The sequence below is a fragment of the Aspergillus pseudotamarii genome (genome assembly GCF_009193445.1).
Source record: "Aspergillus pseudotamarii strain CBS 117625 unplaced genomic scaffold BDV38scaffold_18, whole genome shotgun sequence".
NCBI lineage: Eukaryota > Fungi > Ascomycota > Eurotiomycetes > Eurotiales > Aspergillaceae > Aspergillus > Aspergillus pseudotamarii.
The window spans coordinates 394,488-420,341 of NW_022475032.1; the positions used below are offsets into that span (position 1 = coordinate 394,488).

At 48.6% G+C, this 25,854-nt stretch overlaps 11 protein-coding genes across 11 annotated transcripts; 4 read left to right on the forward strand and 7 right to left on the reverse strand.

Annotated features, from left to right (window-relative positions):
• The first annotated feature begins 532 nt into the window (after positions 1–532).
• BDV38DRAFT_243443 (uncharacterized protein) lies at positions 533–1,136 on the forward strand. The gene is made up of 3 exons (XM_032054222.1): positions 533–597; positions 693–878; positions 935–1,136. Exons 2-3 carry the CDS (start codon positions 765–767, stop codon positions 1,037–1,039), a joined length of 219 nt encoding a protein of 72 aa, XP_031915091.1. The 5' UTR covers positions 533–597; positions 693–764; the 3' UTR covers positions 1,040–1,136.
• A 200-nt stretch (positions 1,137–1,336) lies between these two features.
• On the forward strand, positions 1,337–2,722 carry BDV38DRAFT_243445 (uncharacterized protein). Its single transcript, XM_032054223.1, has 5 exons — positions 1,337–1,797; positions 1,875–2,122; positions 2,183–2,276; positions 2,348–2,420; positions 2,479–2,722. Exons 1-5 carry the CDS (start codon positions 1,629–1,631, stop codon positions 2,606–2,608), a joined length of 714 nt encoding a protein of 237 aa, XP_031915092.1. The 5' UTR covers positions 1,337–1,628; the 3' UTR covers positions 2,609–2,722.
• An 18-nt stretch (positions 2,723–2,740) lies between these two features.
• BDV38DRAFT_291746 (cytochrome P450) lies at positions 2,741–4,887 on the reverse strand (the record flags this gene model as incomplete). Its single annotated transcript, XM_032061817.1, has 7 exons — positions 2,741–3,097; positions 3,151–3,252; positions 3,309–3,592; positions 3,659–3,780; positions 3,840–4,174; positions 4,231–4,413; positions 4,476–4,887. The coding sequence occupies 7 exons, from the start codon at positions 4,885–4,887 to the stop codon at positions 2,913–2,915; spliced, it is 1,623 nt and encodes a 540-aa protein (XP_031915093.1). The 3' UTR covers positions 2,741–2,912.
• Positions 4,888–6,207: 1,320 nt separating this feature from the next.
• Positions 6,208–8,382, reverse strand: BDV38DRAFT_58093 (amidase). Its single transcript, XM_032063583.1, has 7 exons — positions 8,118–8,382; positions 8,042–8,063; positions 7,718–7,990; positions 7,456–7,650; positions 7,043–7,402; positions 6,705–6,976; positions 6,208–6,648 (listed from the first exon to the last, which is right to left on the reverse strand). Exons 1-7 carry the CDS (start codon positions 8,342–8,344, stop codon positions 6,390–6,392), a joined length of 1,608 nt encoding a protein of 535 aa, XP_031915094.1. The 5' UTR covers positions 8,345–8,382; the 3' UTR covers positions 6,208–6,389.
• A 222-nt stretch (positions 8,383–8,604) lies between these two features.
• Positions 8,605–9,076, forward strand: BDV38DRAFT_243450 (uncharacterized protein). The gene has a single exon (XM_032054224.1). It carries the CDS (start codon positions 8,775–8,777, stop codon positions 8,967–8,969), a length of 195 nt encoding a protein of 64 aa, XP_031915095.1. The 5' UTR covers positions 8,605–8,774; the 3' UTR covers positions 8,970–9,076.
• A 457-nt stretch (positions 9,077–9,533) lies between these two features.
• On the reverse strand, positions 9,534–10,045 carry BDV38DRAFT_291748 (nucleoside deaminase; the record flags this gene model as incomplete). The annotated part of the gene is made up of 1 exon (XM_032061818.1): positions 9,534–10,045. Exon 1 carries the CDS (start codon positions 10,026–10,028, stop codon positions 9,534–9,536), a length of 495 nt encoding a protein of 164 aa, XP_031915096.1. The 5' UTR covers positions 10,029–10,045.
• A 911-nt stretch (positions 10,046–10,956) lies between these two features.
• On the forward strand, positions 10,957–11,650 carry BDV38DRAFT_291750 (cell wall mannoprotein 1 family protein; the record flags this gene model as incomplete). The annotated part of the gene is made up of 2 exons (XM_032061819.1): positions 10,957–11,382; positions 11,462–11,650. Exons 1-2 carry the CDS (start codon positions 11,044–11,046, stop codon positions 11,648–11,650), a joined length of 528 nt encoding a protein of 175 aa, XP_031915097.1. The 5' UTR covers positions 10,957–11,043.
• A 287-nt stretch (positions 11,651–11,937) lies between these two features.
• BDV38DRAFT_291752 (major facilitator superfamily domain-containing protein) lies at positions 11,938–14,245 on the reverse strand (the record flags this gene model as incomplete). The annotated part of the gene is made up of 5 exons (XM_032061820.1): positions 13,389–14,245; positions 13,140–13,332; positions 13,049–13,093; positions 12,521–12,998; positions 11,938–12,461 (listed from the first exon to the last, which is right to left on the reverse strand). Exons 1-5 carry the CDS (start codon positions 13,691–13,693, stop codon positions 11,938–11,940), a joined length of 1,545 nt encoding a protein of 514 aa, XP_031915098.1. The 5' UTR covers positions 13,694–14,245.
• A 247-nt stretch (positions 14,246–14,492) lies between these two features.
• Positions 14,493–15,732, reverse strand: BDV38DRAFT_291756 (uncharacterized protein; the record flags this gene model as incomplete). Its single annotated transcript, XM_032061821.1, has 4 exons — positions 14,493–14,931; positions 14,979–15,096; positions 15,143–15,515; positions 15,562–15,732. The coding sequence occupies 4 exons, from the start codon at positions 15,730–15,732 to the stop codon at positions 14,493–14,495; spliced, it is 1,101 nt and encodes a 366-aa protein (XP_031915099.1).
• Positions 15,733–16,721: 989 nt separating this feature from the next.
• BDV38DRAFT_281595 (cellobiose dehydrogenase) lies at positions 16,722–19,748 on the reverse strand (the record flags this gene model as incomplete). The annotated part of the gene is made up of 11 exons (XM_032059592.1): positions 16,722–16,915; positions 16,963–17,005; positions 17,054–17,283; positions 17,338–17,429; positions 17,476–17,524; positions 17,571–17,664; positions 17,720–17,841; positions 17,893–18,385; positions 18,436–19,260; positions 19,316–19,494; positions 19,550–19,748. The coding sequence occupies 11 exons, from the start codon at positions 19,746–19,748 to the stop codon at positions 16,722–16,724; spliced, it is 2,520 nt and encodes an 839-aa protein (XP_031915100.1).
• Positions 19,749–20,677: 929 nt separating this feature from the next.
• BDV38DRAFT_270225 (sulfatase domain protein) lies at positions 20,678–24,328 on the reverse strand (the record flags this gene model as incomplete). Its single annotated transcript, XM_032057113.1, has 4 exons — positions 20,678–23,075; positions 23,146–23,468; positions 24,169–24,251; positions 24,316–24,328. 4 exons carry the CDS (start codon positions 24,326–24,328, stop codon positions 20,678–20,680), a joined length of 2,817 nt encoding a protein of 938 aa, XP_031915101.1.
• Between the last annotated feature and the right edge of the window lie 1,526 nt (positions 24,329–25,854).

Consider the following 25,854-nt stretch of genomic DNA (forward strand, 5'->3'; position numbering starts at 1 on the left):
CCCCCCAACACCCAGACTCACTGCAAGAAGCTTGTATCGCGCGCTAGCAATAGGATGGTCCGCATAGGACAATTGAGCCATGCTAAGCATCTCTTGGCACGACGTTGGGGACTAATTTCTTTATTGCAAAACGGAATCACTTCTGTATTGATCACAAGCCCTGCGGATCTCTAACTAGATTCGGTTATTGCAAGGCTTCGCACCGCAAACATCTCAACTGTGCCCTGCTGAGTCGGGATAAGTTGGAAATTGGGGGCTAAAATACGTCGGCGGAACTGCCGAGAGGCTTGTATATCGTCCTCTCTCGGAAAAACACGTACATTTTCTACGTTTGGTTAGGGCTGAAAGGATGGTGGGGCGAGCCTTGCTCTAAAACGGTTCGTAGCTCTCCCGAGCTATTTGATACTATACGAATGGCACAACTGTTTCATTCTTTAGTAGTGAATGTTGTTGCGGGTAAAGGTCGACGTGGTAGGGTATAAACCTTTCTGCGTGGAACGTTGCGCATCATTCTTCTAGCCTCCGGATTGATTAAGCACTAGAGCCACGTTTAAGAATATCGTTAATGAGTCTAGTATAACCGGCAAGAGATTTGATCTGCCATATGGGTGAATTAGGCATCAGTACAGGTTACACCTCTTGCATTTATCGTTAGTTAGGCTAGAACAGAAGAAGAATAGGATTCTAGCTACCTTCTAAGTAGGGTGTTTCGCGAAAGAAACAGTGGCAGATGCTAGGATAGGGACAAGCTTCCAATATGCCACATGCAGTCATCTCTCTTGGTTAAAATAGCATTCATGGAGTGCTTGGTCCTACAGATTCTTCTGCCGCCTGGTAAGACCTTCCGGGTGTTTGAGACCATGCACCTGTTCGTCGCACTTGTTACAATCGTGTGAGTCTGGGAATGCCAAAAGAACTTCGTAGATGCCTTCACCATGAGAGGGCCACTGGTCTCAAATACAGAGGAACTTATCACGCATGGATAATATCGAGGGCTTCACAGTGGATGTTATTGATGGACGTCTGCCAAGATTGTTGAGAGGGAAGCTGGGACTTGAACCCGTGGCCGTGAGGAATGGGAATACGAAGCACTGTGCCACAGCTACAGGATCGTCCGTGGTGCATGACACGGCGACATTGGTGGAGTGATAGGTTTGCCTCAGAGTTGGTGGTTCTCACTGTCGATGGATCATTTGGAGCAGAACAATTCGTCAAACAAGACAAACAGAATTAGATCCAGGACAAGCATCAGGGACCCGACGTGGCTGACGTCATTCCCGACCGCTCCCGTCGCAGCCCTGAAAACAAGTTTAACGCCAGCCATCTCATCATCTTCTCGGCAGATCAACACGCAGGAAAATAATGGATCGCCATATGATGACATGAAATCCGTTCCATACAGCATCGGAGACCTTCCTACTTAGCCCTCGTGGGTGACCAACCCCTTCCTTATATGCCAAGCCATATCCCCATCGTTTCTATACTGCATAGACTAGACTTGGCAAGATCATTTCATTTCAACTCGGTGTACTTGTTCTTTCACTATAAGTTCTGGTGTTATGATTATTTATTTTATTTCATACTTTAAACCCTTACTGTGATACCTTGGTTGTGGTAAACTCCCCGATATGGCTGTGATTTGGGGTCTAGATCTCCACGAGATCCAATTCTCCAAGTTCAAGGGGAAATATATGTTCAATCGCATCTACCACCTACGGCGCACAAGGATGATTGTCTACCAACTAGCCATGATCCTCTGTGTATGTTCCGAGTCGGTGGGAACAGCTGCCTTATCAGGTACATACAAGCCTCTTTCAAGACGCTGTTCTAGCTAAGGTTTTGTATACTAATCTCATCCATTCATCGACCCATAGATTATCTCGACCAACAAAGCAACATCCAGGGACAACACCCCGGCGTCAAGATCCATAATAACAGTTTCATCGGCGCGGCCTCGTATAATATCTTTGTGGGAATCTCCGTGGCAACGATCTTCGGCGCAGCATTCTTTTTCGACCTGTTCTGGCCCGACAGATACGAAAGTCCATCTGTCCGATTAGCATGGAAAATATGTGCGGTGGTCGTCTCGGTAATGATGCTCAGCTCCGCTCTTGTCATGACGGTATGCTATGAACCAAGTGCTTGTCGGTCACAATTCTCAGGATACTCATAGAAAGACTAGGTTATCACTGCCATGTATAGTGCCGATATCACTGGTACAGATGCCGCCTCTGCGAGAAAGTTCTGGTCCGAGGCCGAGAAGAAACCTGCTCTAGGTATGTTCCCAGTTGAATTCAGGACGCTTGGATCTGATTCCCTACGATAGTGGAGCTAACCAGCATTTCAGCGTACAGAACCAATCCCAAGGCAGTTGCCTCGGTGGTTCTAGCGTGGCCCGGCTGGGTCGCCACTGTTGTTAGGTATGTTCGGCTATATAGACGCGGTCTATAAGCGCATTGGTACTAATCATGACCTTAGTACTATTGTCCTTTTCATGTCCAAAAAGCATGATGATCAATACGGTGCCAAGTCTAACTATGGCCGAGCCTTGGAGAATGGGGGGAATATCCCGGAAGCGGAAGCGGAAGCCAAACCGGTTACAATGTAATGTTCGTTCTATATAGAATGTATCATAGATTTATATACACCACTTGTACATTAACTGCTAATCAATGCGACGGATAAGCCTATCGTCCATTCTTTCCTCAAATTGAGCAGGTCGCGAAACAATCTAATGTATGTTTACTTACCGCGAATCATAAATCCACCTTGGTCACCACTACACCTTCAGAGCTATCGCGTCTTCGTCTAGTGTGCTCTTCGTGCATCGCCAAAGGTATGGAATTTGTGTCAAAACATACTAATTTCGATGTCTCTGCGTCAAGAGTCGAAGGGAGGTACCACGCTGGTCTCTACCTTTTCTGGAAGGTCAATTTCAAAGGACCCGGGACGATTGTAAACGCATCAACCGCGGCATCTAGAAATGCATCATCACTATGGTCAGGTGCAAACGTGACATTATACTGCGTTACTATCTCTGCAACCACTCGGCGGATTTCCATCCAGGCAAGCTGCTTTCCTGCACACACATACGCCCCTAAAGATTCAAGTCAGCCATGCGTTCTGTTCAGAATGTATAATAATACATACCACCCCCAAACGGGAACAGTGCTGATGGGTCTTTGACGAGCTCGGGTCTGGTAGTCCAGCGTTCAGGAATGAATTCGGTCGGTTGCGGGAATACACGCTCATCTGGACATAGTCGAACACTCAGTATAGTGATGGGTGCTTAGAAGATATCCACTCACCTCTAAATAAAGAATGCATCGGTATACAAACCATGACATCTCCGGGGATATAGGTATCATTAATTTGTAGCCCTTCTGGTGGAGTTAATCGCTGAAGCCCGGAAGGTACAGCTGGATGCAAACGAAGAGTCTCATTGGTCACTGCCTCGAGCAGCTTGACCTCTGTTAAGCTCTCCTGTGTCAAATCTTCCAGCGCATCCAGCTCAGCTTGAAGCGTCTTATAAAGAGTTTGATCTTTGGCAAGGTGGAAGAACATATTGGTCAATGTGGCGGATGTCGTGTCGCTATAACTTCATTAGTTCCACGCGTCCTACTCCTTTCGTTCAGGGCGGTTGTATGTATGTATGTACCTTCCAGCAACACAGATGAGCTCAGCATCACACGTAAGGTTGGCATAGTCTTGCTTGGTCATAGGGCCATTTTCGTATCCCTGAAGAACCCATGAAAAGATGTCAGGACTGTGAGGCGGATTCTGTCTCCAAGAATTGTTTAGCCCCGGGTTTAATTAATATTATTTAGGAGGAAATGCACCTTGATCCTCCAATCCACCTGCTCTGCGAGCCACTGTAGGTTTTTCAAATACCCAGCGTTTAAACCTGGGATTCTCTTGAAAAATGGAAAGATCCATGACAGATGGCTAGTAAGACCAATTGCTTTCATATTACCCCGTAGCTGCGTGAGAAAGTACTGGTCTTTGCCTTCTGCCAGCATATTAAACGCCTTGCCAAATGCCAGATCACCCATCACGTCAAATGAAAAATAGTTAAACCATTGCGTCACATTCATCGACTGCCCTAGATGGCTGTCTATCGCAGTAAGAAGTTGAGCCGTATAGGACGAGAGACGCGGCTCGTAATGTTTCAACGCTGGGTGGGGCAAGGTTTAGCTTGTGTGCTATCCACAGCTTTGAGTGGTCTCGTACCTTGTGAGCTAAACCCCTGGCCCCATACTTTCCTCTGCATCGCATGTGCTTTCTTATCTCTGACCGTCTCAAGGGATATGCGAGGCTCACTACAGGTGTACCATACACCCTTGGCAACCTTGGCTGACGAGCCATAGATCAGCTTGACAGCTGCGGGATCTCTAATTGACAACTCGGTTGGACCTGTACATGCCATCTAATGAATAGGCGGAACACAGATAGGATGGAACTGGGTAAGCACTGACCTATTCGCACGTAATCGCCATACTTCTCATGCAGCCTCTCAGTTTCCTCATAGAGATGTAACTTCTTGGCTGCCAGCGAAGTCACGTAGAAGTTGGAAAGTCGGGCAAGAAACGGGCCAGGGAACCGATTGAGGCGATGGAATGCTGCGCGATAAAGCAACATGCTGGTATAAACACCCAGAATATGGTACTTCACAATATCCCAAGCCCAGTTGGGCCGTTGGAGGACTTCGGTTAGGGGGAGGATCGATGAGTATTGCAACGCGATCAGAGCAAGTGTCAGAATCATGTAGAAGATGACCATGTCAACTCCCTTTAAATCCCACTCGCCATGGCGATACAGCAAATGGTGGACACTGACACCACTCAACCCCGCCAACACAGGCAGTACGCCTAGCGAGCGCAGAAACATGCTTTCACGGTGATTACCCAAGACCGTTTCTGATGAAGGTGCGAAGAAAGAGGCCCAGAGGGACACCACTTATCGTTCAACCAGTTTAGGCTCGTCGGCAAAAATGAGGCTTGAGCAACGGCCTGATGATGGCGCGGCTAGCGATGGCTTGGTTTGCCTAGAAGTAGGAAAGTTTGGGATCTTCATCAATCGCTGAATGGCCCAAATTACAGGAATAAATAGCTGTCGACTAGCTAACAACTACCAATCATAGTGATTGCTAGGCCCGGAGCTAAGTGGTTAAGAGGGGCGGGGTGGAGCTAGGTTCGGGGGCCAAAATGAAGGGAGAGACGACGTTATAAATTAGAACAATATCATTCGTTCAAGATAACAGCAATAAGATACATTGTTGTGGCAGGTAAGATCCATTATCAATGCGCAATCCCCGTTGAGTATAGCATGACGGTTGAAGGGCAAGCAATCCACCATGGTGTGGTCCGTGTGTGGGCAAATACACCCATCAAATACTTCTCTTATATATATATCGCTGCCTGTTAGCATTCCGACACCACTAAAAGGTTGTATTATGTATAATGAGAACTACGACATCACTGGTACAGCCATGGTGATCATTACTGTGACCACGATCCTATGGTTCTTGCCCATTCTTGCTGTTGCACTTCGTATGTACGCTCAGTTATATTCCGAGCTCTACTTGGGCATTGACGATTATACTGTTATTGCCCTAGTATGAGATTTTCTGATTCAATAGTCTTTATTAAGGTGGGTTGTCTGGTACCGCGAAGTGGAAGCAAAACGTACAACCAACCAGTTCAAAAATCGACAAATAGAAGTAGAGACTAATAGACAGAAAGAGTAAAGTTACTGGATATGATAGTAACTTTTGTATTAAAATGTAGAATCTAGCAATGGGAATGTATATTAAGAAAGTATCTAGATAGCCAAATTTCCAGAGTATATGAGAAAAAGGTAATATCTTAACATGGTGATTTTCAGGAAGTGTGTATTATATGATTAGTATCTACAGGATCTAGGATAGGACTAAAGAGTAGTAGTATTTATATTATAAAGTATAGACTATTCTATACTATATAGGTATTTTAAAACTGAAGGATTCAGGGGCCCTATCCTATGGCTATAGATTACTATATGAGCAATATTCGAGGGAGCTGGACAAGCCCCTATTTACCTCTATAAACCAGCTAAGATCTCAGCTAGTAGGTATGTTAGCGCATTGCCGCGTTCCCTAGATTAATAAAATATAGCGATATAGGCAATTCTACCTCATCTCTTCGAGAAGGGGATCAGGCGTAGGGATGAGAGAAATCGAGCGAATTAAACGATTTGATGAGGCAGAGCTTTGTATATGCCTAGCCAACGACGTACTGGCTGTAGTGAGAAACGCGATAAGATTCAACGTATTATCCTCACCAACAATATCTGTCGCATTAACTCCCAAAGACCAAGCATGCAATAAGATCTTCTCTTTCTACCAACCTTGTCTAATCATTAAGCAAGGTTTCAAAAACTTTCGCTGCTGCCAAAACCTTTTCTTCCTCGAGTCTCTGAGCGATAATTTGTAGCCCAATCGGATGAGCATTCATCCTGTCTGGATCATACAACTGCCAATTCCATTCATCCATCGGATTACGAGGCTGATACGAAGGATCAGCCATATCAATGTCCTTCGAAACCGCTGTGACCGGGAAACTGAGAGCTGGATAGTCAAGGAAGTTCCATACTTTTGTATATCCAACCCAGCTATTTCCATGCCTTATTAATAAGAGATTTGAGTCGAAGAATTCAGGTTGGCTTACCGACAGGAGTGATGGGGCACTGCTGGATGTGGCATTACCGGGGCAAGGAGCACGTCCACTTTGCACCCAGAGATCGGCCCTCGAGTGTTGTTCCACAGATCAAGATACATCTTCTGACAACCTAGCTTCTGTCGATTGAGCTGCCAATATTCATAGACAGAGATAGGGCTTCCCCTATCAACTAAGGATTTCACGTATGGTAAGAAGGGCTCGTTGCAAACACCAATGTCACGGCGAATATCTTCGCCACCATCAGCTGTGTAGTATTGGTCCTTACAAGCATAATCAGAACAGAACGGAAACAATAATTCTTCTGTAACACCGCACAAAAGACCTACCTGGATGTTAATAATCTTTGCATGGCCTACTGGATCCCAAGTAACTATTTCATGACCAGCCGACTTCAGCTTCGAAACAAGATGATCGAGTGCCCGTTGAATGGGTGGATGAACTTTGACGACACCATCATCCCAGATAACACCAATAGTCAATGGGCGAGACTGGACTTCCTGGTACAATGCAGGCCTCCACGGTAAAGGGATGCATCGTGGATCCAGGTCCCAGGGCTGCGAGTCAATCACAGCTTTGGTGACTTCAGTAAGTGAGTGCAATGATCGTGCCATAGGCCCGATGACGGATGGGACATGCTCTTGCCCTTCGGTAGATACAGCAACATTATAGTATGGGAGACGGCCGTTCTGGTAGATATTGTTAGCATTGCGACTTGATGAGCTTTCCCTGCGGAGCTTACACTCGGTTTAAGCCCATACAAGCCCATCATACTACATGGCCCTCGGATAGAACCCCCGATATCGGTTCCCCAACCAATCATGGAGCCTTTGCATGCGAGTAAGGCAGACTCACCTCCAGATGAACCACCTGGGGTAAACGAAGGGTCATTTGGGTTGACGGTAAGTCCCCAGAGGGGATTCTCAGTTTCTGCCATCTGCAAAGAGAATGAGTTCCCTGTAATATCTATCTCTATATATAATGAACTAAGCATTATTACCTACCATGATGCTTTGTGGGATATTTGTTTTGGCAATAATCACAGCGCCCAGCTGGGTCAAGATAGTGACAAGGGTCGCATCCTCGGTGCAGGGAGAGTATGCCCTGCCCACGTAACCCAAAGTCGAGTCAAAGCCCTTGACATTGAATTGATCTTTGAGGGAAATCGGCAATCCATGTAGCGGACCTATCGGCTTGCCTTGCCGATGGAGATACTCATCCAGCTCACGGGATCGTTCAAGAGCCTGGTCGAACAGAAGCTCGGTTAAGCAATTAGTCTATCGCCGGTTAGAACCCCTTTGTTGTAATTGATACAGTCGTGGTTCTACCTTTTGATGCGACTCTATTGCCCTAAGATTTGAATATCAGTTATACGCTTCCTTGAACCTCTCCGAGTCAAACTACCTATAGATGTAGGCCAGTGCTACACTTTCAGCTTTTATTTTACCCCGAGTAAGTGAGTCCAGCAGACCTTCGTGTCCTAAAGAACAGATTTCGCCTTCATCACTGGCAGGGTTTGTCCTCGGGTGCTTCTGTAAAAAGGCTTCTATTGCCTGGGCCTGATCTCCGCGTTTGCGAGCAACGATATCTTGCCATTCACGCTCAGGCATGTTATTAGCAATCGAACCCATGCCGTGAAGGGTTGGATGCGTGCTTGGATGAATCTTAGAAACCACTGTGTTGGCAAATAATGAGGGGGAGGCAGATTTGGACCGCAGTGATGGTACTGAATTCGGCGGAGATATACCTACTCCCTCTAACTACCTCTACTACCTCGGCATTGTGTCCGAGAGGCCGCGCGTCCCGCCTCTGTGATGTGAGGTCGACTCTAAGGCATCGGCGAAAAATCGCCGACCGGGACGCAGTCCGCAAAATCTCAGAGTTTCCCCACTCTCAAGAGTGTGAATTCAGAACTAGACCAACATGGCCTTTGTCTGAAACTTGAGGAGGGTAAAATGCTCAGGAAACTCTAGTCTTTCGCACTCAGCGGTCCCCCGACGTTAATTTCACTCTACCCGCTAGGTATCGAAACAAGTGGATTTTTAAACCGACCATTTCAGAATGTCCACCGTTGAAAGTCCACCACTTCGAAGCGAATCTCGTCAAGAGTCTCTGGAAGATGTTAGGCAGCTGCTATGCCACCAGAAGTTATGGGCATTCTTCAATCCATATTATCAAATGGTGCTCGCGGTATACTGGACTTTCTTTGTTATGGGAGCTAGTGGTGCCGCATATGGGGTAAGTGACTGCTCGTGAGGAAAGCCAATCCCCCAGGGTTCCGTTTCTATAATGTCTTGGTATGTATTTTCGTTGGTCTCAGAAGATGATGAGTGGTTCACACTGAATTAGGCTGCTTGTGCTTTTATTGAAGTCGTTGCCTTCATGATCATCTGGAATTCGAGGCCAGATGGTTGTCAGTCCAAACGCCAGTCTAAGCCCATTATTTACTACTTATAGAGTGGATCTTTGTTATAAATGTAATGGTATTGTGGATATTTCTGGCCTCAACCAGTTAAAGAGGATGGACTTAGCGCTATAAGTTTTGGTTAGCTATACAAAGTAGAGTCCGTCTGCCAGAGAGCTAAGCGGAGTGATTATAGATTACTTTAAAATTATTCTGGATTGCTTTAGCTTCGGGTCAACACTCTCTCTGAGTACTCAGGGAGTGCTCAGTATATGTATTTCTTCAGCTCCCCACACTCCGGGATTAATCCCTGAGCAAGAAGTAGCCCTGAGCTAGTCTTATCTTATTCTGGAAAGGGAAAGTCGCAAAGTTTCTACACAAGAACCGTTCACAATTATTCGAATATATAAATCCTACTACTTCTCCTTTCCCCAATACCTTTGGCTATCCTGCACCACCTTCTCCTCCCACCCACTCACGGGCCCAATGACTTCCACTTTCGTCTGGCCACTTGCAAAGACGGTTCGACATGGCAAATCTAGTGTGAGGTTCTCAGTGTTCCCCTCACCGATGAGCCCTTGGAGAGTCTTTTCCGACGCCAGGTACACCAAACGTCCAATGTTTGCCCAGTAAATCGTACCCGCGCACATTGCGCAAGGCTCCCAAGTGGAGATGAGAGTCGTTTTGGCTAGATAGTCCCACGCGTAGTTATCAGCCGCGTTGCGGGCTAGTTCGGCCTCAGCGTGTCTGACATGCGACAGCGACAAGGAGGACATCAGAACGGTGGTATGATCCGGTGCCAGAAGCAACGCGGCGAACGGCCGTTTTGAGTGGATGTCTTGGCCGGTTCTCTGCAGCTCCAGACATGCGTTGGCGGCTGCGGATAATTGCTCGTCGGTCAGGGGAGACATTTTATGGTGGGGAGTCGTTGGTACTTGGTTGGAAATTGTGGGTGTCAGGCATAGGCTTTTGAAGGATCTCGAAAACACCTTGGCCGACTCATAATTCTTATATCATTCAATACGGCGACTTCCGATATCTTCTCCGCACGAGGCGCCGGGATTGCCCGCGCAGATACCTACTTACCCAATGATGGCAGTTGGATGTTGTTATCAGTTCCCCATATTTTGTAGTAGGATGGAATCAATTGCCCGTTATTTCTTGACGATGAAGCCTTGGCCTGCTTTTTGGCTACCACACTGTATCTACATCGCAACTTGCAGAGGCTTTGCAAACCATCTGGGGCTGGACTTTGAGTTCGACAGTGCCGAGAGTTACTGGCGATGAAAGCATAAGTTTCTATTGCCTTTTGAAAGAGCATAACACTATATCCCACAATCTTTACAACTACTTGATTCATTTACACACTAGCATGCAGTTTCCCAGATGCTGTAGAGCTTGTATCAAACAACCTTACGTCTCTGTCAATGGAATATTTACCTACAGAATGGAACGCTCAATTCTCTCCACATGTCCACCCCATGTATCCCAGATAGAGTCCAAATGATAGCATAGTACTGTGCCCTTAACCGTAGTCTGACCGGTTTCAAGCCCTGTCTTTGTACTCCTTGATTCATATACTACTTCCCAGCCCGCGTATACTACATGCAATACCTCTATACCTTAAGCACAGAGAGGAATCTCTCCTCCATCCCACAAACCACTGCATGCTGCTACCCCAAGCCAAATAAGAACAACAATCTTGCTAATCGCAAGATCATATTCAAATGCCAAGCTTACCCTTCGACGTAACACAGCACACCATCTGACACCAAGATATAACAAGCAACCACATAATACACCGAGCCGGCACATTTCCATCATATCTATAAAAGAACTACACCATCCACTTAGATATACACAACCAACCCCCACCCTAAACACACCCTCATCTACCTCATCTGATAAGACAAAAAGGATACAGAAATGTACATCATTCAACCACTCCTCACCTTCCTCCTCCTAACCCTAACAACCTCCACCCCAATCCCAGCCCATCTCACACGCGACGCAACAGCCGTAGTAAACGACCTCAGCAAAATAACCACCGACCTATCCACCCTCACACAAAGCATAGTAGCCTACAACGGTGGAATCCCCGCAGCGCTAGATATCCAGGTGAAAGAAACGGCCGTAGAAAGGGACCTCGAGCAAGCGACGAGGGACACTACCGCCGCTACGCCGTTCACAGTAGATGAGAGTGCTACTACGACTAAAGCTTTGTTAGGGTTGGAGCCGGATATTCGGACTGCACTTGTGACCTTGGTTTAGAAGGCATTTGCTTTCCTCTTTTCTTGGTGTCTATATTGTTTGTAGTGGAGAGGCAATGTTAATATGGTTCTAGAAACCGCTCGTCGATGAAGTGAGGATAGGTGCCATTGTGAGAATGAATCTGGTTAACCTCAGGGCCAAGACTGGTACTCTTTCCACGGCATTGCAGAATAAGGCGACCGCTGTGGATAAGGATACACTTGCTACTAAGACGACAGAGTTGAATGCCGGGTTTGATACTGCCATCCAGGCTTATTCTTAGGTTTGCGGGTCTTGCGTTTGCCGTTGGTTGTGGAGAAGTGTTGGCTTGCATAGTGAATTCTTTCTGAGTTGCGTTTGCATACTTGAATCAATTCAATTGAACTATTTTTATATGACTATACTTCCAAGAACCACGGATCATGAAACCCATACGTATACTAGATCTTAACAGAAGGCCTCGCACACGAATGCCAAACTCAATACCATTCTCAAAACACACTCTATCCAATTATACAATCTAAACACCACCACCAACCCAACAGCACCCAGTAAGATAGCAAGATAAGGTCAACCCGTCTTAAAATTCACCGGCCCAGCCCACCCCCTCATGCCCTTCCCCTTAACCTGCAACAGCAAAACAATCAAAACGGCCCCCGCCACAATCCCCGCCATAGTCCCAAACTGCCTCCTTGCACCCTGTTTATTCGCCCACTCAACCATAAAATAACTAACAATAAACCCACCAGTCGTGCGTCCAAAGTTAACCCACGCAGCAACCTCCCCACTCGCCTCTGGGTAGCTATCAAGCACGTAGGTATTAATGGCGACAGTGACGATCATGATGCCGAAGACGTACAACCCCCATCCCAATGCGGTGAGCATGTAGTGGTATGCGCCTTCGAGGGCGAAGCCGAGTAGAATTATACCGGCTAGGATAAAGGGTGTTGCGAACCAGATGGCGAGGAGACGGGCTTCGGGCTCTAGACGGCCTTTGTTCCGTTTTGTGGACTGTTTGGCGAGGTAGTCGTGGAGCCAGTGGCCGGTTAGTTCGCCGAGGATGGCAGCTATGACAGGGGTGAAGTAGAAGAACCCTGTTTCTGTTAGTTTGTATAGGATTGGTGGTTTTGAAGGGGATGGTGTATGTACTTACCGATTTGCTTGGGACCGAAGCCATATAATGGGCCTACGAAGATGGAGAGTGTCGTGTTGACACCTACCACCCAGGCGAAAGTAAGCATGTAGTAAATCGTGGATAGCAGTACTACCGGCTTCATGATTACGGTGATTGGACGCATGATTGCATCCTTCGGGGTGTTAATGATGTATCCGCTGCGCCGCTGCTGGATGCCCAGCATGCGTTTCCATCGTGGAGCATCGGGGATTAGTTCTGGCTGGTGAGTTTTGCGATCGTAGTATGTTTCCTCGACGAAGAGAATGATGGCGATTAGACAGAGACCGGTTTCGATACTGTATAAACCGAAAGCCCATTGCCAGATCTGGGTGTTTGTTATGAAGGCTGCGAACATCGGGCCCAGATAGGGCGAGAGGATGATGGATCCGGACCAGATGTTGATTTTGCGAGCCTGTTCATGCAAGAAGAACATGTCTTTGATGAACATGAGGCCACCCTGTTAGGGTTAGGGTTTGTGCGCAGACAAAGAGCATCTTGGCCACTTACTCCTTGTGCAACCGTGGAGAAAAATCCATTGAGGATCCGGGCAGCCTGGACTTGTCAGGATTCCTCGCTGTGAATTCCCAAGCGGACATACCATGAATGACTCGAACGATTGCGCTGCAGTGCACCAGATTGCGGTAGCAAGTGCCAACAACACAAAATAGAACAGCACCGGAAGACGACCGAAGTATGCAGACAGAGCGACAACGACGGGACCGCCGACACCCAGCATAAAGATATTACCAGCCTGTGAATGGTTGACATGGTCTTCTGTCATATTCCACTGTCTAGCGTTGATTTCAGTCAGCATTTCTTGTACATATGTCAATGACCAGACTCTTACTTAGCCTGTGGGATAAGCGTAACCGCACCCGTAGCACTCCCATAGTCCGGCAGAAACGCAGTCGCCGAAATAACGAAAAGAATAAGATTCTTCCTGAACGGCGACCAGTTGAGCGGATCATGAGGAAAGTTTGTGGGCTGCGGGATGAGCACGGTCTGGCCATCATCTGTAGTTTTTAGGTTCTGATTCTGGGTACGCGACGTGTAAAGCATGTAGCCCTCGCGCTCCCCAATTTCCTCCAGATCGACTACCGGCCGGTCCTTCTCGGTGTCTGGAGTCTCTGGCGAAGAGTGTCTAGCATCCATTGCGCGGTCTCCGAGGTATAATTCTCGCAACTATGAAGGCAATGGCCCATGAGCTAAGAGGGAAGGAAAATGGGAAGGAAAAGATGGAAGCCGATCTTGCAGATCATAAGTCTTTAGTTATAAATTTATTCCTTGTGTTGCATTTCCTCCTTGTGACACGAAAGTCAACATGGTTGGACAGTGGGCCGAGGGTAACTACTAATGCCAAGTTCCTAATGCATCTCGTCTGTGGTCTAGGCGCGGTATTACAAGTGTACGTTAGACGAACACAGGATGATGAAAGACTTGAAACCTCACGGAGGTGATCTGAACCAAGATACTATTCGGAGGTTATAGTTGAGTCGGAAAATTAACACGCTCTAGCGTCGGTGGTAAAACGGGGATCCCGACGGTTAACCAAGAAAGGCCGGAGGATGAAAACTATCTATAGGGACCTCATCATTGTTTCCACGGTTCAGCAGTCGGGCTTAACGTTTACTCGAATGACAAATACCAGATGATCTTCCCAGAACATCTAACACTTGCCACTATAAAAAGCTTACATGTTCGCAGGTAGGTAGTATTGGAACGCAGTAGCGTAGCATAGCCAAGACAATCAAATGGTTCTACAACATGTAAGTCCAGGGGCCATAAGCATAGTCTCATTATCAATAGACGAATCATAGCCAGAACAAAACATCCGGATGGCAACCCACAAACATCAAGTAACTCAGCCCTCCAAGCATGACAAATACATGAGCCAATGGAAAGATTACGATATTAGTTCCTAGAACGTTCTGCGACGCACAGAGACTCGTCTCTAGAGCCCCCGCTGATTGACATCCACGTCAGATTGGATATGGATCTCCGTCGTCTTCATTATCCCCTGGCTCGCCTCCTCATCCATGATCGGGTCCTCACTATCACCATCACCCTTGTCTCTCCGTGCAGTAGCCCAAGCATCTCCATAAGTACCTAGGGCATAATCCAGACTGCGACCACCAAACTCTGCATGCCCTTGGCGGCGCCCATATTGGTTACCGGAGGAAGTTCGGGCGCGGGCAGTGTTCCTTTTAGAAGGGCGTTTGTGGAGCAGAATGTTGACCAAGGGTGTCATGGCGGGGATGCATGCGGCGAGAATAATGAGATACTGCTCGATGGAGGTCCATATTGAAAGGTCAACCGTGTCCCATGGGAAATCGGCTCGTTCGGTCAGTGAACAAATGTTGATGGTCTTGACAATGGCAGCAGCCATGGCGCTGTTTGATCAGATTATGGTACGTCCACCATAGCAAAAAATACTTACACGATTCCCAGCGAGAGCACGCAACTCAGCCCAATCTTCGCCTTACGGGCCATCTGCAGTCCGGCAATGGTTCTTAATGGATAAATAGCGAGCGCGAAGTCCGAGAACGCGGAGGCCGCTGTATGATCAGTAACACGGTTAAAATAGGATAAACCAATACATACACCCTTGGAAAAAGGCATAATTCTTCTGCACTGTCGGCGGCCAGCACGACCCTTCGATACTCTCATCCCAAAGTTTATTGGTGGGGGTACACTGGCCATACATAGTGTATAAAGACACCGTATTGATAACGGTCAGGAGAGTGATCCCTCCATAGATGGCTACTTGGTGATGCTTGGCCTTCCCCATAATCCGTAGCAGAAACAACGCAACAGATGTTTTACCCCAGTTCGTCGCCATTACATGGAACCCCTGCGACATCCAGTTGAACTTGGCGCTCAGGATGCGCTGTGTCTCAGTGAGTTCGACAGTATGTCGTCCGGTACCATGATGCACGCTGATGGTCGTGAAAATGCTTTCCGCCGTCGCGCAGACCTGCCACTGTCAGAAGACATCCATTCATAGTTATTGGCAACCCTACCATGGCCAATACAATAAAGGCATCATCCCACCCTAGAGGCCGAACAATGCGAGCACGAGTCCAGATCCGCAGTGCGACTAGGATTGTGCACACACTGAACAGTGGCCACGCAGCGACCTTGATCACCCATTGCCGGCTCTCACTATTGCTTGGTGGTGTTGTATTGCCCATCGTAGTCTAAGACAAGATATTTGGTATTGCAATAGAGACTGATGCCGTGCAGCAGGGAGCTCCATGTCTAGCGCTGACAGGGGCCCGCCAATACGTCGAACTTATAAAATTCCAATTGCCGACTGTGTGCTGTGCTACCTCTCTAGCTTATTAAGTATCGGTAGCTCAGCCAAACGAGTCTAAGAAGCTCTTGTTCCATTTACTGGGTCTGGACTAGAATCTAACTTCACTCGCCAAGAGACCACAACAGAGGATGGCTGGGTGAGATTGGTCCACGTCCCTCAGGGCACGGGATAGATTTGGAATTAACAGTAGGATTGGACCTAAAAATTTCTATTCTAGTACAGTTGTACAGGCAGGGAGTCTTGTTTCTTTGAATTGTGGCATACAATGGGCGAATGTGCCACACCAGGTTCCAACACCGTTACACTGGTTTCACGTCGCCTAGAAGGCGGCCTATTTGAATAAAGAAAAGGAAGACTTGTGCACAGCAATCGGTCCCCATCCTCTTAATCTTGTGCCTTGTAATTATCGCCGTCCGCTGTCTCTTTCGAGGTAGACAGAGAGTCATTGCATGACCTGATTCGACAAGGACTGAATTGACTCTTACTCTGCAGCTACCTGGCGACATGCCACTAACAATCATTCAGTTTATTCTTTTACAGGATTCAGGGTTTCGGTATTCTCTGAGGTGATCCGATACTTCGTCTGCGCGGCTCAACATATAGAACGTGTCACTACGCAGGACGTGTATAGTATACCACCAGAAAAGAGTATGCTCGCTATGATCAAGTCAGATGAATGCGTAGATACACCGGCAAGACTAGATGACGTTGTCCAAATTGAGGAGCATAATGCAAGTGTTTTCAAAAGGTACAGAAGGTGGAATGAACTGCATAGACAGTCTTTTTTTTCTATTGATATAGAAAACAACTATACTAACCAGAATAGCAATTTATAGAACTCAGCGCAACGAGAACATGCACCCATCACAGCGCTAGAATCTTTTCAGCTGCGTGCTCCGCGACCGTGACAATGTAAGCCGAGGGATTAGTAGTGATCATCCCCGGGAAAATACTAGCATCCACGACGAACAGGTTGTCCGTTCCGTAGACCTTGGTATTCAGATCAACAACGGCGCTGCCTCCGGTGCGGCCATCGTCTGTACCTATTTTGCAGGTTCCTATCATAGTTAGCGACGTCATTCAACAAGGTATAATCGCAGCTCACCCATCCAGTGGTTAGCCCGGCGGGTTCCGGCGGTTATTGGCATCTATCGGTGTCAGTTACGTCGAACTACCTTCCAGAATTCACTACTCACAGTCTTGACAAACTCAGCGATAGAAGTGTTCCGAGCAGGGTAGGTCCAGGTAAGTCCCGTTCCGTTCAGGGCCCTCTTCAGGTTCTGGATTCCCTGGATCACAGCGCTGACATCACTCTCGTCCCGCAGGAATGGCAGTGTCGAGACCACCGTGTCCAGTCCTGCGGTGATGGTCATGCGGCCACGCGAGGTTGAGCCGCGACCGAGGTATTGGCTGATGGTCATGGCGTCTACAAGGCGGTTAATATCTTGCACTAATATTTCACATAATAGTCAAAACGTACGTCCGTCAGGTGTATCGTGACCGCCTTCCACCCGAGCAGTCCACTGTATCTGACGTTTGATGCCATCAGAACCGGTGACTTCGTCGAAGATTCTACACACGTTAGTGTCATAACGGGTTTGGTTGACGGACAACTTACATAGGACCAATATTAGGCGCAGCCTGGGCGAAGATCCCGGTTCGATCGTCTACCAACGTTAGTATCGGACAATTCTTCCGGTCATGACTACATACTCAGATAGCTCGTCGCGTCGCTCTCGATGGGGGTCTTATATGCCGCTTTGAAATCATAGAAGACAACATCAGGGTGAGTCACCACAACATCAGTCTGTAAGCATCGTATTAGCATTATATCGGTCTCTCCCGATACACTAAGCACTCACATTGACATGATCGACGAGGTTCTCGCCAACCGGAAGTTCGATCCACTCCGATTCGGCAATCATCGTCTCCCCGTCAGTAGAGCTCTTGACCACGGACAGCTGGTCCTTCGGACCGATACCACCTATACACTATTAGCTATAACTCCTTAACAATATCGTCAGACTAAGCGTACTTCTCATAAGGACCTTGGGCGTTCCAAAGGTTCCCGCAGAAAGAATGACACGGCCCGTGTTAGCAGTTACGTTGACGGTACCCGCATAGCCACCATCGAGGGTTGCCTCGACCTCAACCCCGGTGATACGTCCGCCCTCACGAACAACCCTCTTGACAGTCGTGTTCGACCAGCGGGCAAAATTATCCCTCTCACTAGCCGATACCAGATACGTCCCCATGGGCCCTCCGCGCTCACCTCCAGAGAACATGAATGGTGCGTGACCAAAGGTCTTGGTCTTCTGGGCCGGGACGTCGTTGAGCGTCACAGATGACCATCCTGCGGACTGCAAGCCTGATTCCAGTATATTGGCTCCTTGCTGGTAATAAAGCTTTCCGTCGGTGGAGGGGGTTGTGGTGCCCGGGATCCGCGAGAAGACGCGGTCAGCAGCAGACTGCATATCGGATGACTGCCATCCCTCGGGGAAGTTGTAGTCCCAGTCCACAGGGTTTGGCTGGAGATTGTCAGTAATGGGCCCAAACATCGTATCTGCGCACGGCTTACCCTCCACCACAATCCCGCGTTAACAGCGGTGCCTCCACCCAGCACACAACCTGCCATCTGGTCGGTATCACTGCAGGCGATACCGTTGGAGTCGACCCATATCTGGTTGCACAGTCCAGGGACATCAAATCGCGTCAGGTTAGTATCGTCCAACCAGCTGGGCTTCATGGTGCCACCCCAGCGTCCCGATGATGGAGGGCCTTTCTCGATCAGGAGCACACTGTGTCCAGCCTCACTGAGCCGATCGGCGACAGGGATACCTCCCGCACCTCCACCAACGACGATATAGTCGTATGTAGCCCCGTCAGGTACAGGAACGGGAGTGGGCTCGTTTCCGCCGCCACCGTCACCAGAACAATCCCCGGGAACAGTCTTGTTAGCCAGCTTGACCCAGTCCTCGTATGACTCACTGGCTGCATTCTCATCCAAAGTGGCCGAGATAATACCCTGGTTGTCGTGCTGTACCAAGCTGATATTGTCCGGACAGGACGGGTTCGACGGGCTCTCCGTAGACTGCGCCCATCCCAGGACTAACCTACCCTTGCTTGTGGTCGCGTTTCCGGTTTGACCATCTTGGTCCCAGGTCAGACAATTCTCGCAACGGAAGAGCAAAGTGAAATGAGTAGCATTGATACTCGAGGAGATCTGGGTGACATTGGCGTCGCCGGTATAGACTCCGGGCATGCTATACCCCGAGCCGAATCGCAGAGAAGTCAAAACGGTGTCCTCGTACGGATACGCCAGGAACAGGAGATTGTTGTTCATGCCACCACCCAAGGAGATGCCACACCAGCCAGCGGATGAGGCATTTTGGGATGCACATTGCTTAGAACATCAGAATGTTTAGCGCCACTTCAGAGCGGATACTAGATATCCTCACCAGGTAACCGATGAACTCCGTCGCATCAGTAGTCAACGCCGAACCCGGCAGGGCTACACCGAAGACGAGACCACCCGTACCCGTACCAGCAGGTACCGACCACGTGTCAAACGTGATGCCCGTCTCAGAATCCGTGTAGGCAACCGGTGTGCCGGACTGGGCCCAACATGACTGCAACACTACCAAAGGGTCAGACGAAGACAAACCACGTTAGCTCAATAGTCTACCACTCACCGGTGCTCACTGAAAGGAATGAAGCGAGCAAACGGTTAACGAGCTTCATGATGAGAAGTGCCCAAGGCTTAGGCTCTGAAGACGAATGGCAGCATTTTACATTGGCGGGGTCGAGCCCTAGATATACGATGGCACCCACGGACGACACCAGGAAGAATGCCCCGATAGAGATGGTTCGACACCCGGCCCGCGGATCCATATTGCAGGGACATTGCCGGGCTCAGTAGTATCGTAACTGATACTGTAGCGTTTCTTGGCTTGATGGCGTTTTTCCATCTTGACTGGATAACGCAAGGGATGTACCAATCGGGGTTGTGGAATGCTCTCCACCAAAGCGTGCAGACCGCAGGGATTACTGTTAAAATGGCAGAATAGAGAACATTCAGCCGGGATCCGATATTAATTGCCTCTTGCCATCACATGAGAAGCACGGCACTGGTGTTGCGGATAAATAATGTTATCATAGTTGACACCACGACACGGCGGCCAGACGCCGTTTCGCGACAGACACGGAGACTTGGCATGAAACGCAAAGGATGAGACACCACATTGGATGTGCTGCTGGAGCAATTAAACTGCAGACATTATTAATGAAAGGGTATAGTTTCAGAGTGATCGGCGCCTATATCAGCCATAGATAAGCAGCGGCAGTCCTGGGAGCTGTGCCAGATAAATTGCCGGAAAATCTTGGCTTGCAGAATTCATCATCAAGACGGTTGTTGAAGAAAAGAAATGCCGACCTAGTCTTGGAAGATCTCACGAAACCTACGGGGCTCGTGCCACAGCCCAATTTATAAATACCTATACATCATATGGGAGCCATCATCATGCGTATCAATTGATTATTATCGACAAAGAATATCGTAGTCTATACACAAAAACCGGTAGATAGTGTACAGGGACTTTCCTCTCCTCTAGAGAGCAGTCCTGCCGTTCCGGAAAAAAATTAACCACCAAGGCCCATGGGTCCGACGGGAGCGTGTGTCCCCAGCAATCATATGTGTTTGCCTTTCCGCGCGGGATATGGTTGGGTGGTGATGCGCCCGTGAGGCCCATCTAGTCATATAATAAATGATATGGAAAGGTCCTTGAGTGGAGTTCCTAATCCCACTCTCAGAACTATCTCGTTCAACGTTTCGAGTCTTCCGTTTCCTCGGAATCCTTATCATCGGAGTCTTTGTCGTCTGAACCCTTGCCACCTGAGTCCTTGCCCTTAGAAATCTTGCCGTCTTTCGAGATCTTGATCTGGGGAATGTACCGATAGCGGTGCCAATTATCGAGCACCCACCACTCGGTGACATGTGCAGCATCGCGAAGCCAGTCCACGACGTCCTGTCCGTACTTCTGGTCAAGGTCATTGGCCATATCCATGAGACTAAAGTGCTTAATGGGTTTGAGTTCAATCGGATCCTTCTCCAGATCGGTGAATCGCCACTCCAGATCGTCGACCAATGGGATGACCAGACGGAACGCCGGTCGCGCCGCCGAACGCACTGCCAGCCAAGAACCGCCAGTGTTCATGACGGTGAACTGCCAGTTCTGCTTTCCGTCCTGTTCTTGAATCAAGGGGCGGAGCATGGACTGTCCTTCATACATGGATAGAATGTCGCGCGCCGCACGGCCGCTGCCTTCGCTCAACGACCGCGATTCAATCAGCAAGTCCAAAATGGTCGGAACAATCTGATTACTGTTCACCGGGGTAGAAACCTCGACCGGAGGCAGTTTCGGGTGCGCAAACACAATGGGAACGTGGAAACTGCCGACATGGGGATTGTCGTAGGGTGTGACGCCGCCGTCGTTCGGCAGTGACAGCCCATGATCACCGGCCATGACAATCAACGTCTCATCCGCAATGCCTTTCTCCTCCAGAATGCTAATAATCTCAGCGATCCAATTGTCGCCGAATCCGATCGTATTCAGGTAGCGGTTAACGTCATTGTTGTGTCCGGTCCATGACGATCCCAAGAACTCCTCATACTCATCATGTGGCATTCCCCAAGGATGATGCGTGGTGCCGGTCAGATGGGTGAGGAAGAGGCGAGTGTTGCTGGCCTCCGCATCATCGATCGCATCGCGAATGTAATCCCGCAGTTCGGTATCCGCATAGCCATAGTAGTTGATTTCCTCCGACTTGACCGGGTAGTGCTTCGAGCTAGGGTCTTCCAGCGTCTCCTTGGTGACCTTGTCATGGTAGCCCAGAGCCGGAGTCAGTTTATCCTGGTTATCGTAGGTTTCAGTCACCGACTGCATCCACACGGAGTGCCACGGCCACGCAGTAAAGTCGTCCGTCTGGTTGGTAATATCGTGTTGCTGGCTCAACGCATTAAATACGTGAGGCAGGCACGGCTGGTAAATATGGTGTTTGTATTCGCGGTTGAAGTCGGTCACCAGGGGGGTCACGCCGCACAGCGTACCCACCAAGCTCTTCAGCGTGTAGGTACCGGTCGTGTGAGCGTTGCGCGCGCTAATACCGCCGTACGCCTTCCGGTCGGCGTGGAGCGAATCGTTATGCTCGAATCCGGCGTCAAACCCGGTCAGCCACTCGGCGGTGCGAGTCAGGTTGGAAAGACGCTCCTGGATCTCGGGCGGGATCTGCTTATCCTTGTGGGATTCCGCAATGCGATTCCACATGAACGAGTCCTTCTTCAAGGGGAAGACATCGCCGCGAGTACTCTCAAGCTTCAGCATGATTACGTGTTTGATCTTAACACTGCCGTCCTCGAGCACGGGTCGAATGGAATCGAGGACTGGGTTGTCCCGGTTGGAAATTTGTAAAGGGTCCATACTCGGTGTGTAGTGAAGGGCAAAACGGTCGGTCTTGTCCCAATCAGAGAATCCGGGAAGTCCCTTCTGCGGCATCCAGTCCCAACCCGGCGCAGGGTGCAAGGATGAGCGCTCCTCTAGCCAGGCATAATCTCCCGGTAAGGCCGTCGTGTCCACCGGAGACTTCCGGTGTCCACCCTCCAAGAACGGGGTCAACGGTAAGGTGCCCGAGAGATACATGTACGCCGGCGCCCAGGGACGAAGGAAGCGGAGGAGCAGGAACAAGCCAAACAGACCCAACACGACAAATCGACGCATAGGAGTGTCCGTCCGCCTGCGCTCCGTCGAGGTCGTGCTACCAGTCCCGGTGTTCAGCAGGTGGTCCGATTCTCCATCATCACTCTTAGCGTCCAGGTAGTCATCGACCGCAATCTGTTCGTAAATCTCCGGGTCCGGAAGTGGTTGGCGCCTGACACTACCATAGGCGCGATGGAAACAGGGTCGCAGACGCTCCACCAACACGCGGATGGGCCAGGCCAACACGTGCAAAATTCCACCCGTCATTCGATGAATGAATCCTGCCACGAACCAGTTCACTGTCAGCAGAATACCTTCCACAACGAGAAAACCGGCCAATCCCTCCAGGAGGGTCCGCATGGCGGCGGCGTCGGCATGGAAGGATGTGGCCTGTCGCCAGTGGATTTCGGCACCGGTCACGACGTAGAACGAGGTATTCGAGGCCATCATTCCGGACATCATCAAACTATTGGCAGCGAAAAAGATCGTTAATTTCAGAACTGTCCAGTCAGAGCAACCTATCAAGATACACGCACCTGATCGGAATGACGATGGTCGCGCCCACGACGGCCAGGGACCGCCACGGGACCCTCTGAGCGAGGGTCCGGAACAATAGCAAGATCATGACATCTTGAAAGAAGAATGTAACGCCCCAGAGGATAAACTTGCTCGGCGGGAGGGAGTGCAGGTGGGCGAAGAGATGAAGGAATTTGGCGCCAAACAGCGAGATGAATGAGAGGGAGAAGAAATATCGGCGAGCAAATTCCCAGAAGAGATCGAATGCCTCCCCGGGCGAGGACCGCAGTTTGTGGAAGACGGGAACCCACCGATGGCGGAGGGCGTGTAGAGTGTTGGCGAGCTTCATGACGTTAATCTAGCGGTCCAAGCGATCACCACATGGCAAGGAAAAAGGTTTCTTTGAATATAGAAGCGCAATCCAACTTCGGCCACCAGAAAAAGGAGTTATGAAGAGATGCCCATCGGAAACGCTGGCGTGGTTGTAATTTCCGGAGGGGTGTGAGGGAAAGGGAAAGAAAACAAGAAAAGGCCAAAATCGAGTTAAGGATAAACAGACAGTCGAAAGATAGAAGGGGGAAAAAAAGAAGGGAATCCGAAAGAAAGAAGTAAATCAGTCGATCAGTTAGTAGTCAGCAAAGACGAGAAGGCAAGGGAAAGAAAAGAGAGAAAGCAATGGATTGTGGAGAGAGAGAGAAAGAAAGTCGACATATGTAATGAGGAGACAAGAAACATCATCACCACTGCATGGTTTTGACCCGTACCAGAACGGAATTTTCCAAAAATACACCGAGATTTCTTACGGGTCCATTCACTAACAATAGAGCCGCACAGCCCTGTCTGCCTTAACTTTTCTTCTTTTTTTTTGCCTTTCACTTTTTTGTTTTTACAATCAATTAAAATGAAATTGCATTTGAAATTTTCTTTTTTTTTTTTTTTTTTTTTTTTTTTTTTTTTTTTTTTTTTTTTTTTTTTTTTTTTTTTTTTTTTTTTTTTTTTTTTTTTGTTTCCGATTTTTCCATACATTTCACTATTTGCTGTACCGAATTATTCTTTGGTCTTTCGTGAAACTGTCTCTTCTCACTGGTCCACAAGACCCCTTTCCTTGCTAGACCCTTTTTGATCCCTGGACCCACCTTACCTCAGTCATATCATTGGCGAATGCTGTTTGTTTTAGCCCCTCGACCTACAGGGCTGGGGCATGGCGACCAATCAATCCCAGCGCCAAGACCGAAGACCCTGGCGGTGCATTTTCTTGCCGTCTGTTGTGAAACAGGAGAAGGAATCCAGTGTAAAAAGTTTGGAATTCATCCGTCCGACGGTTGATAGAAAACGTTCTTGACCGTCGACAGCGGATGGAACAATAGCTTAGTTGACTCTGATGCTACGAAGTACTAGTAGTTAGTCTGACAACATGACAGAGGGGTGTCGCACTAGGTGAAATTCTGTCAGGAAAAATGTCGAGGTTACATGGCAAGCCCCTCAAGGAATGGATGAATTGGGGATGTAATTTATTTCGGGTATGCCGCTAAGATGGAAGAGGCAATGTGACACACGGTCAACTTTCCCTGGAGCAAGTGATCACTTTCCATTTGGGGTCTTGACCCGAGTACCCATGGTCACCAATCAATGGATCCGCCATCCGCGCCCACCTGCAGGCGGCGTTCCCCGGAGTCGACTGTTTAGGACTTAGTGCCACCCGCAGGGCTTCCATTTTTTCTTCCATTGGGTTTCCTTTTTCTTGCTTTGCACTCTGTACTCCGTACTGTGTATGTACTCTGGAGTAGTAGTAAAATATGCACTGTACTCCGTACCGATGATTAAGATCCAGAGATCCACTTCGCAGCACAGAAAGGATGTCTCACTGTCAGCTTGCGGAGAGGATGGTTAACCGTTAACCTCCCGGTGAAGATGCTATATTTATCGACTCAACTTGCTAGAGTATAGACAGATAGTTCATTCATATTTCTGCTTACTCCGTATATTTTAAGTTTTTTTTTTTTTTTTTTTTTTTTTTTTTTTTTTTTTTTTTTTTTTTTTTTTTTTTTTTTTCAGGATCGACCATCGTGATATCGATACTCATTCAGGAAGGGGTCTCAGACCACCTCTCTCCACCTTTTCAACCCAGTGACATCACGAGCGCTCTGTTCCGTCGGTTCCGTTCAGGGTAACTATACTGTACACTGTACGGAGTAGTAGATCAGGAATACATCATCTGGACCAGGGTCCAGACTAACAGCACCGCCGTGATACATGGCATTCTGACTGGTTTGACAGCAGAACCAGACGGGCTGACCGTGCGTTAGCGTCTGGCTTCTCCATGTTGGAGGAGACCCTGCGAGCCTCTGATTGCCTTATCAGATATGGGGAACAGGATATGGAAGGACATCCTGGTTGGTTCGTGATGACACCCTGCGGTGCCCAGAGAACAGGCAACAGTTCCTCGGCAAAATCAATCGTGGGATTCAGCCCAGTCGGGCAGCCCTGGGATCTAACCGTCGATCCAGTTGTGTGGCGGGTACAAATCCATCCCTCCCCAACCCTTCTCCCTCTCTTTGTTCTTCCTTGGTCTCTTTGTGATGGACTGTACCCATTATATCTCCGTGAATTTGTCCGGTGTCTGAGGTCCCTCAAGTGGTCTCTCACACACACACGCAGAGACAGGTGAATTACTGCTATCAAAAAGGGGGTAAAATGGAACCCACGACTAAATTAGTCCTAATAGTGCC